The 10,797-nt window shown below is 52.3% G+C and overlaps 1 protein-coding gene across 1 annotated transcript; it reads right to left on the bottom strand.

Moving 5' to 3' along the window:
• Positions 1 to 2,859: 2,859 nt before the first annotated feature.
• Positions 2,860 to 8,009, bottom strand: SPC24 (SPC24 component of NDC80 kinetochore complex). Its single transcript, XM_089905478.1, has 4 exons — positions 7,811 to 8,009; positions 4,281 to 4,698; positions 4,072 to 4,148; positions 2,860 to 3,078 (listed from the first exon to the last, which is right to left on the bottom strand). Exons 1-4 carry the CDS (start codon positions 7,968 to 7,970, stop codon positions 2,972 to 2,974), a joined length of 762 nt encoding a protein of 253 aa, XP_089761604.1. The 5' UTR covers positions 7,971 to 8,009; the 3' UTR covers positions 2,860 to 2,971.
• Between the last annotated feature and the right edge of the window lie 2,788 nt (positions 8,010 to 10,797).

The raw sequence follows: 10,797 nt of genomic DNA, 5'->3' as shown, positions 1-10,797 counted from the left end.
CCTGAGTTCCAGTCCTTGGTCTCTTTCTACCTGGGTGACCTCGGACAAGGGGCAGATGCCTTGGAGGCCATTTCTCATCTGAAAAGCCAAGATGCTCCTCCATGGACCCCGGGGCCCCACTGCCGAGTTCAGCCTCCCAGGGTGTCACTGTCCTGTGACTTCGGGCAACCGACTGGACCAAGCTGTGCCTCGGATTCCCCACCTGTAAAATGGATACTCCTCACCAGCGTGGGACGGTGTTGGCCTGAGGGGTGCAGGAGGAACGGGCTGGGGGTGAGGGGTCAAGTCTCACCTCTGCAGGCGCAAGGCCTCGGTTCCCCACTCACTGCCTGGTCAGGGGGACTCCGATCCTGCATGCACTCCAACAGGCCCGGCCGAGAGAGCTGGTTGCTGGCTGCCCATGGGCCGGCTGTCAGAGGGAGAGCAGGCAGGGGCGGGAGTGGGTGTGCAGGCTGGAGGCCGCGGGCCGAGGCTGTCCGGGCGTCCAGCCAGCGCCGGGCAGTGAGTCAGGGCCCAGGCATGTGGAGGGCCAGGGCCTCTCGCGGCCCCTGTGAGCTCAGGCACCTCCCTGAATGCGCCCGCCGGGCCCCACTGGGCTGCGTTCCTCACCCACTTGCTCACTCCTTGGGCTGGTTGCGGGGGAGGCCTGAGGCGATGGGGCCCCTCTAAGCCTAGGTCCATGCTGCCTCCCTGGAGCCACCTTCTTCTTCTTGGGGAAACTGAGTTCTGGGCAGGCAATGCCTCCAGGGCCCCTCCCAGAACAAAGCGAGGCCACTGCTCAGGGGTTGGGGAGCAGGCCCATGGGGGGTTCAGGCCCTGGGCCCGGGGTACAGAGAAGCCTGCGTCTGTAACTGCACCCGCTCCTCAACACTGGCTTTCTCTCCCAGGGACTCTGCACCTGCAAATCTGTTTGAACTAGAGAGCAATATGCCTCTCTGCCCGCCCTGGGACCCTCAGCTAGGCCGGGTCTACTCAGGGCGGGGAGCACTCCTGCAGGGGAGCAGGTGGAGGCTCGCTGTGTCAGCAGGAACAGCCACCAAGGTGACAGCAGCTAGTCAGCTGACCTTGGCAGAAGACTGACTGGTTCCTGGCTGAGGCTGCAAGGCAGGGGGGTGGCAGCCCTGAGTGTGCCTCCCCCCACCCCCCGCAGGGTTTTTGCGACAGGGGTGTGCTCCTCCCATCTAGTGGGTGGAGGCCAGGGATGCTGCCAGATATCCTGTGATGTCCAGGACAGCCCCCACCAGAGACAGTGACCTAGCCCGAACATCGTGAAGGCTGAGGCAGGAAAACCCTGGTCTAGATCAAGTCTTTTGCCCTTTGGAGGCCAAGGGTACAAATAAAGGGCTCTGCTTCTTTTTCACATCATAAAAAACTCTGCCAGCCTTGAAAATGAAAACAGCCCAGGAGGGCTTATGTGAACATTTCCTTGAATATGTAAAGCCAGGGCCTCGGCCTCTGAAGTTCTTCTGGGAATCTTTCTTTGTGAGCCAGAAGGACTGGGGCTGCTTACATTTCAGGGAGACTAACAACCCCTTTTTTGGGTCTATCTCCTGGAGCCCGACAGGCAGGATCCCTTGCTCTAAGGCCTCCGAGAGACACCAGAATGGACTATTTTTAGTGCCCACTTGATGTACTCAGGAGCTGCTAGAACTTACTGCTCCCTCGGCTTAGCATGTCCCTCTCTGATCAAGAAATACAAATTGTACTTACTGTAAATGGTACAGAGGTGCACAAAACCCAACACCCAGAGGTTCATGTAACTACCAAATCTACTGGCTTCAGGCAAAGCTGTATCCAAGAGGCACTTGATATTGAAGGGACCCTACTTCTCACTCTCTACCCTCACACAGGCAGGCAGGCTGGCCACAGGCTTCCCACTCTTAGTAGTACCTCAGTCACTGAGGATGGGGGTTAGGTGAAGAAATCAATTGGCTGGCCCAGGCCTTGGTTGCATGCTGAATCAGTTAGGGTTTATTTTGGCTGTTTGTGATAGAAAAACTAAAATAACAAAGGCACACATAATAGTTTAGCCCCTACCCGCAAGGAAGTCCAGCATTGATACCCAGCTACACCATCATCAGGGAACCAGGTTCCTATCATCCCTAGAGGATTGCACCCCTCCTTAAGTGTGGCAATACAGCTGCTAGGGCTCCAGCCATCACACTCAAGTTCCAGAAAACAGAGCAGAGGGGGAAAGGGTATACTACCTTGCCTTTTAAGAAGTCACACACAACACTTCTTTTTACATTTCACTGTCCTGAACTTAACTGCAAGGGAGGCTGGGAAAAGTTGTGTTTTGACTGGGCAGCTAAAAGGATTTCCTTACCAAGGGGGGAGGGGAGAACAAATATCAGGGAGGCAAACAGTGGTCTCTGACACACAGCCCACCCTGGAGCCAGCGATGGGCCCCTATACGTCCTATAATGTAATCTCTTCATGACTGACTCATCCTTTCCAGTCCCAGCAAAAATGCCACCGCCATCCCCTGGGGCAGGCCCCCTCCCTGGCCAGGGTCCTGAAGCACTCTGGATGCTCTCTAGCTCGAGGGTGTCATCTGATCACTTTTGACTCCTCCACTGGCTCAAGGGATCCTTCATCTTGCCTTGGGTTCCCAGCACAGCTCCGACACACAGTGGCACTCAGAGAACGAACGGATAAAAAAGGGCCAAACCTGAATCACAGATGACGAAGACCTGGAACTTGTCATCGGATACTACGGTGTCATTTGTATGTGTTGTCACAGACGTGAAGTCACAGGCCTGGCACAGTTAAGTCAGTTTTCTTTGGTTACCTAGTCCAGCATTTGAGGCCAAAGTCAAGATGGGGGAACGGGGGAAGAAATCCAGTAAAAAAACTCAGTTACGTATAAACATTTAATTTTAAGCTGATCTCACCACTGAGGCACTGACCACCCACCACGGGCTGATTCCCACTGTGTGGGACTGTACGATGCAGTCCCAGAGGCTCCTGGCTACCACTCTGTGTCCACCAAGCTCCAGAGATAGTCACTGATGAATTTCTTGGAGAGCTGGGTGCTGTCCAGGTGGATGGGCTGAGCAACGCTGGGGCCATGATGGACTGAGGGTGCATATGTAAGGGAAACCCAGCACACATGGCCCTCCCCACGACGAAAGGACACTGCCTTTAAATTGTTATTATTAAGATAATTAGAGACTGAAAGACATTTTCATGAACAGAAAGTTAAGATAATGAACTGTCTTCTTTTAAATTGTGATAAAATACATATAACATTATATTTACCACCTTAAACATCTGAAAGTGCCCAGTTCAGCGGCATTAAGCCCATTCATGTTGTTGTGCAACTATCATTACCACCTCCACAACTCTTTTCATCTTGCAAAACCAAAGCTCTGTCTCCATTAAACACTGGCTCCCCCTCCCATCATAATCCCCTTCCTACGTTCTGTTTCCATGAATCTGACTCCTCTAGGGACCTCATGTAGGTGGTATCATACAGTACTTTTTGTTTTTTGCGGTACGCGGGCCTCTCACTGTTGTGGCCTCTCCCGTTGCGGAGCACAGGCTCCGGACGCGCAGGCTCAGCGGCCATGGCTCACGGGCCTAGCGGCTCCGCAGCATGTGGGATCTTCCCGGACCGGGGCACGAACCCGTGTCCCCTGCATCGGCAGGCGGACTCTCAACCACTGCGCCACCAGGGAAGCCCACAGTACTGACTTTTTGTGTCTGGTTTATTTCAACCAGCAGATTATGTTCCAGGTTCATCCATGTTGTAGCATGTGCCAGAATGTCTTTCCTTTTTAAGGCTGAGTAATATTCCACCGTATGGATGGACCACATTTTGTTTATCTGGTCATCTGCTGACGGACACTTGGGTTGCTCCCACCTTTTGGCTTTTGTGAACAGTGCTACTGTGAACATGGATGTACATCTGCTCAAGTCCCTGCTTTCAATTCCTTCGTGTGTATCCCCAGAAGTCGACCTGCTGGGTTATGTGTTTATTCTGGATTTTTTAGGATCTGCCATAGTGTCTGCACCATTTAAGATTCCCACCAACAGTGCACAGGGTTCCACTTTCACCACAAAGGATACTGCCTTTGATCGTCCCCGGCTCACATTCATAATCCCACTCAATTTTACTAATTCGGCGATAAAGTTGAGCCACATACCTGCGTGAGAAGACAAAACAGAGAGAGAGAGAGAGAGAGAAGTTACTCCAGCATCGACTCCAACAAAGAGCTGTGGGCTGCGTGCACGCACGCACGCACACACACACACTCACACCGCGTCTGTGGACCTACACGGCTGAAGGGATGGTGACTGTTGTGTCTTCGTCAACCTCCCTCTCTTGTCTTTCAAGATCAGTCTCGATCTCCTTGAGCTCCTCCAGCTCCCTGCTGAGCTGAGTACACAGGCAGTTAAGGACTCCTGGCTTTGGAAGGAGGGCTGCCCACGTGCTCACACCAACCCCGTCGGGCCCGGGGCTGCTGGCTCCAGGTGTGCTCTCTAGAGTGAACAAGAGCATCCTGGGTGAGGCTGGGGCCCGGCTGTCCTGCACACACAGGAAAGGATATAGGAGGCTGGCCTTCAGACGGGCGTCCTCCTCGCTGGCCCTCTGAAGCTCGGCTTCAAGCTGCTGCAACTCGGCGCCGCCCTGGTGTGCCTGCTCCTTCGCGTTGAGGAGGCTCTGGGCCACCTCCTTCTCCGCAGTGAGGACCTCTGCAGGGCAGGGAGAAGTCTGCGCTCCTCAACTCGGGCTCCCCAGGAGAGCCCCGGAGCAGAGGGCAGCCTCAATGCCCCCATCTATGGCCACGTTCCCACTTCCATCTCTAGCTCCCTGACCCATCGTTCTATTTGCAAATGCCCGCCTGAGAGTCCCACCTGGACCTGGCACACGTGCTTCCATTTCACCGAAATCACACTTGAATCCATCCAAAGTAATAAAGCCTGGTCCTTGTTTGCACACCTAGTCTTAATTTATGACATCACTCTCGACCCCATTGTCCAAGCAACAAGCCTGGGACTCACTTTCTGGATCCAGTTAGCCATCCCGTCTGGCAGGACCCTTTCTTCTGCGTGCTGGTCCTTCATGCCTCCAGGACCACCCCAAAAACCTCCCGGCCGTGTCCTGCTTTGGTCTCTCCCGTTGCCAATCCTTTCTGCTCTCTGCCTTCAGAGCAGCTGCGTCAGAGGCCAAATGTTAAGTCGCTCCCCTGATCAAAGACCTCCCGTGGCTCCCCAGGGTCTCCAGGATAACGTCCAGGTCTTTTTGGGCACCTTCGGCATCCCTGCCAACCTCCTCTCTCCCTGCTTTTTGCCCCGCCATGTGCTTTTCCCTTTGCTCTGGCTGCAAAGATGCCTCATCATCGTGCAGACACGCCATGTTTTTTCAGTCCTGGGCCCCTGCCTGCCGGTCTTCCAGGGACCTGGACCCGTGTCCCTGCCCACTGGCGCATCATTCCCAGCATTAAGGCCTTCTGGATAACGCCTGACTCAGGCGGCTGGACACTCTCTTCTCCCTCCTGGGGCGAGACTGTGCTCCCAGGACAGCCCTTATCACACTGGACTATTTATTCCCAAGTCTCTCTTCTTCAAAGCACAGATTGCATCTTAAAATCACCGTACATCGCCAACACCTACTCAGAATAAACACATTTTGAACAAAACATCCAGAAAGATCAAAAATACCCTAAGAAGGTTACTGTGTTCCTTCCCACAGAGTCAGAGAAACCTGCCAACTCAGAGAAGGCACGGATGAAAATGCTTCTTAAAGGGCCAGTGTTTAAGTGTTTATAAACTTATATTAAGTTAATTTTTAATCAAAGCACCACATGTGTATGGTTGTGAAAATTTAAACACACACACACACACATATAACCCTCTCTAAGTCTCTCCAACCCTCTGAAGCAGCCACTTAAACTCTTCACTGTTTTCTCTGGCATCGACCTTCATATTTCTAAATAATTTGCTTATGCTGCTATTTCTTGATCTGTCTGTGTTAGACGGTGCCTGCTGACTTCCTGTTAGGAGAGCTGAGGGTCTGGCTCTCTTTTGCAGCCTTCCCGCCCCTTCTCCACTCACCCTCCGAACAACAACCGAGTCTCCTGGGATGATCTCTTCCCCATGGACGTTCATTATAAGCTGTCGTTACCCGAATGTGTGCTAAGTGCCACAGGTGACCACGGAGCCCCAACTCACTGAACTCTCACCACTCTCTGAGGGTGGCTGAACCCCTCCCCCGATTTGAGAGGCGATGAGCAGAAGCCCAAGGTCCAGTGGCTTGTCCACACACTTAGCTCTGAAGCTGGGATCTGAACTGGATCCTTTTGATTGAAACCCCAGCTCCCTAGAACACCGACTCTTGTCTCCCTGCCCCAAATCCCTCCGTTCTTCTGAAACCCAGGCAGGTTGGGTGATGCGGAGCTTCTCCTCAACCATCAGTGAAAGGGGAGTTAATGGAGCGGGAGGGGAGGAAAGAAAGGAGAGAGAAGGAAGGAGGAAGGAGAAAAGAGCACAAGACCCTGACCAGGACATCTGTTGTGCTTAGCCTAACATCCAAACTCCTCCTGGGGGCTCACAGGCTGGCAAGTCTGGCCCCTGACTTGTAATTGTCAAAAGGCATTACAAATCCCTGGCACTGAAACCACAGTGGAAAACTAGATGACAGTTCCTCAGAAAAATTAAATATCAAATTACCATCTGATCCAGTATTTCCACTTCTGGGAAAATACAAAAAAAGAATTGAAAGCAGGGACTCAAAGAGATATTTGTACCCTCATGCTCATAGCAGCATTATTCACAATAGCCAAGGGGTGGAAGTGTCCCAAGTGTCCAGTGATGGATGAATGGATAAACAAAATGTGGCGTATCCATACAATGGAATACTGGAGATGATGGTGGTGATGGTCACACAACAATGTGAATGTACTTAATGCCACTGAACCGGACACTTGAAAATAGTTAAAATGGTAAATCTTAGGTTATGTCAATTTTACCACAATAAAAAAAAAGTTTGAAGCCTTTAAAAGACAAAAACAAAAAACCCCTGATGCTGAGAAAAGCTGCAACAAGGGCAGCTCCTATGCCCCTTTTAAGGGCACAGTGCTGTGCAAGCATCATCTCCATGAATCTCACTTTGATCCATCAAGGGGTGCTATCAGCAACCCCATTTCACAGATGAGGAAACTGAGGCTTGAGAGGGAAGCACTGGACTGGGACAAGAGGTTTCATGAGTTAACAGCTGAAATCCTTAGCCCATCACCTCCTGACAAATCCATTTTTCTTGTTTATCCTCTGCCTCACCCCACTAGAATATTAGCTCTACCCCCACCCCAGGGATTTTGTTTGCTTTGTTCCCGGCTGTCACCCCATGACTGGCACTATGCCTGGACCCAGCAGGTGCTCAGTAAGACATGTGAACAATCTCAGCAGGAAGATGCGGACTATTTATTATTACAACCATTTTATGGGAAACAGAGGCATAGCAAGGTTAAGTAAGTCACCTCAAATCTCACAGCTGGGAAGTGGCGGTGCTGGGATTCAAACTCGGCGCTTTGACCCCTGAGCCCCAATTCAAACCCTGAGTCCCAGCTCCTGCTCACAGCGCGTCAGACCTACATTCACCACTAAACCCCTGGGAGGTGGCTGCTGTCCTGAAGCCCATTTCATGGGTGGGGAAACCGAGGCTCAGAGGGGACAATGCTCATCCGCCGGTCGCACGGGGTAGCGGATGGGGCGCCCAGAAGGGAGGAGGTTTGAGGCCGGTCTGGTCACCACCACCACCACTCGGGCCCGACTGCCCGCCGCCCCCCGCCCCCGACCCGGCCTTCACCTCGCAGCCGCTGTTCGGCACCGTCTTGCGTCTCCAGCAGCCGCTCCACCACCTGCTCGTGGCGCCTCAGCAGCCGCCGTTGCTGCGCCTCGGCGCGGTTGGCACCCAGCAGGCTCAGCAGCCCCTGGCTCACCTCCTCCATGTCGCGGAAGGCCGCCATGACTACACTAGGACCAATCCCGCGCAAATTTAACTGCCCGCTGGGCCCCGCCCCCTTCCCGGAGAGGCCCGTTTCCATTGGGTTTAGCCCACGTCAGTCATCAGCCAATGAGGGAGGCCCCATCTAGTCGGACTAGTGCGCCTGCGCCGGCTCCTCTGTCAGCCATTGGCGATGGCCAGTCTGCGTAGGGAGCGTGGGGGGTGCCTCCGGAGTCCTGCCTGATGCGCCTGCGCAGGCTGGAAAGCGGCTGCAAGAGCTTCAAGCTGTTTCGTTCCGCGACCAGTGCCTGCTGCGAGCAACGCGCTGTTCTAGGGGCGAAGCCGAGAACTACTTCTCGTGGAGCTGAGGTTCAGCGGTTTGTGTGTGGGACACTCACAATAAACATCATAAATAAGTAAATTCTATAAGAGGCTGCGTAGCGAAATGGAGTCTGCATCCAGATTTATTGGGTTTCAATCCCAGATTTGCCACTTACTAGCTGTGTTACCCCGAGCAAATTGCTTTATCCTTCTGTGCTTCACTTTCCTCCTAAGTTAAATGAGGATCATCATAGTGTCTACTTCAGAGTTGGTGTGAGAGTTGAATGAGGTCAGTGTCTGGTATTCAGTACGTGCTTTATAGGTGTTAAATAAAAAATACGTAGAAGGCTAGTGGGTGAGGTGTTTGATTCTCACCGAACGCCATGCTGTGTGCGGGGTTACGGTTGAGGAAAGACAAACTGTTCACTTTTGTGACATGTCCCTCAAATGAGGTGAAGAGGGCTTCCCTGGTGGCGCAGTGGTTGAGAGTCCGCCTGCCGATGCAGAGGACATGGGTTCGTGCCCCAGTCCGGGGAGATCCCACATGCCGCGGAGCGGCTGGGCCCGTGAGCCATGGCCGCTGAGCCTGCGCGTCCGGAGCCTGTGCTCCGCAAAGGGAGAGACCACAACAGTGAGAGGCCCGCGTACCGCAAAAAAAAAAAAAAAAAAAAAAAATGAGGTGAAGAAATAAGCGGGTCATGACCAGCATTTTCAACAAAATACAATGGAGAAAAAAATCAGTGCATTGTGTACAGAAAGCTAAGTATTGTTTTGGGAAACTCCCCCCATTTGTCTACTGGGTGTGGAAGATTGTATTTTCCAAAAAATGGCTACAGAAATAGTTCCAATTTTGCCAGTCCCTATCAAGAGGCAGACTCCAATTCTTCACTTGAACTTGAGCAGGATTTGTTTAACAAACAGAATGTGGCAGGAGGGATGCCGTGTGAATTCCAAGTCTAGGTCAGAAACTAGAATACATCTTTTGCCTGGTGCTAGCTCGCTCTCTCCCTCTTTCTCAATTCCAGGATACTCTGAGCCCAGCTGCTATGTTGTGAGGAAGCCCAAGCCATGTGAGGAGTCTCCCAGATAAGGTCCCAGCTGAAACCAGCATCAACCACCAGAGAAGTGAGTGAACATTGAGATGATTCCGGCCCCCAGGCTTTGAGCCATCCCAGCTGACACCAAGAGGAGCAGGGAGAGAACTGTTCCCATCAAGCCCGGCCCAAACTGCAGGTTTGTGAGCAACATCGATGCCTTTGTTTAAAGCCAGTAAACTTGGGGGTAATTTGTGATGCAGCCATAACAGCTGGATCACTGGGTCACATGTGAAATTTGTATCTTGCTGTGGGTTGTGTAAAAAATCATTGAAAGCCACAGCTGTAGTGGCAAGTCCTCACAGTAAGCAAAGAAACAGATGAACAGAATCATTTTAGCCAGGAACACCTGCTATAGGGAATAAACCAGGGTCATAGGACAGAGTCACCAGAGTTGGGGCAGGGGAGGGAAGTGGCTTTAGGTTACGTGGTCAGGGATGGACTCCCAGAGAAGGGGACATATGAACTGCGACCTGAGTGATGAAAAGGAAACAAAAAGGAAACAAAGCACCAGGCAGAGGAAAGAGTAAGTTCAAAGGTGTTAAGCAGGGAAGAGCTATGGAGTGGATTGGCTCCAGATCTTCCGGAGTCAAGAGAACTTGCCAGCAAGACTGGATTCCATCCTTCTCTGAGGAAGAGAAAGGATGCTTCTGGGTGTTTGGCCCAAACACCTGTTGGGTGGTGGGTGGTAGTGGTGGTACTGGTGGCCAAGGCGGGTAAGGGAGCAGGCTTGGAGGTGGAGGGCTGCGTGAAATGGAAAGCTTGGGAAAGTTCCCAGTGCCTGGAGGCTGACCACGTGGAACTACCAAGAGGGTAGTTGCAGGACTTCCCTGGCGGCCCAGTCGTTAAGACTCCGTGCTTCCACTTCAGGGGACGTGGGTTCAATCCCTGGTCAGGGAACTAAGATCTCGCATGATCCACGGCGTGGCCAAAAAAAAAAAAAAGAAAAGAAAAGGTAGTTGCTTGGCTATGAGTCTGCAGAGACATTTGAGCTGCAGATAGAAATCTGGGCGTCGTCAGGGTGCAGCCAATATCAGATGACAGCTCTCCTCGGGGAGAGTATGGAGAGGACAAGGTCTGAGGACTAAGTTCTGAGACCCACCAATTGCAGACGTTGGAGAAGAGAGGAGAAGCCGGCCAGATTGAGAAGGCACAGCCAGGGAGAGAGGAGAGAAACTACAACAGAGGCGTCAAGATTTCCACTGACCATCCAGAATCTGACAGGTCCCCAAGCCCAAGCCTGGAGCCACCTTCCTCCTTAGAGCTTACTTTCATGGGATAATTTTTGCCAAGACCCCAGGGACTGCTCATGTTGTAATATTTTTACAGCGATCATGGAGCTGGGGACACCCTAAGACTAATATATTTATTTAGTCTTCCCCGGGTCACAGATTCCTTTGAAATCTAATGAGAGCAACGAGACAGGCTCTTCTT

The sequence above is a fragment of the Delphinapterus leucas genome, unplaced genomic scaffold (genome assembly GCF_059928025.1).
Source record: "Delphinapterus leucas isolate spDelLeu-1000000601 "Yukka" unplaced genomic scaffold, BTC_Dleu_Yukka2 spDelLeu_asBTCV2_sq25, whole genome shotgun sequence".
Lineage (NCBI taxonomy): Eukaryota > Metazoa > Chordata > Mammalia > Artiodactyla > Monodontidae > Delphinapterus > Delphinapterus leucas.
This window is presented reverse-complemented; position numbering and strand designations above follow the sequence as displayed.

What these genes read in the sequence shown, in the direction of transcription:
- SPC24 (XM_089905478.1), bottom strand. Translation starts at nt 7,970, where the DNA reads ATGGCGGCCTTCCGCGACATGGAGGAGGTGAGCCAGGGGCTGCTGAGC. An exon ending in TGCCGAACAGCGGCTGCGAG is followed by an intron (nt 4,699 to 7,810) that starts GTGAAGGCCGGG and finishes CCTGCCCTGCAG; the next exon opens with AGGTCCTCACTGCGGAGAAG. An exon ending in GTCACCATCCCTTCAGCCGT is followed by an intron (nt 4,149 to 4,280) that starts GTAGGTCCACAG and finishes CTTCTCACGCAG; the next exon opens with GTATGTGGCTCAACTTTATC.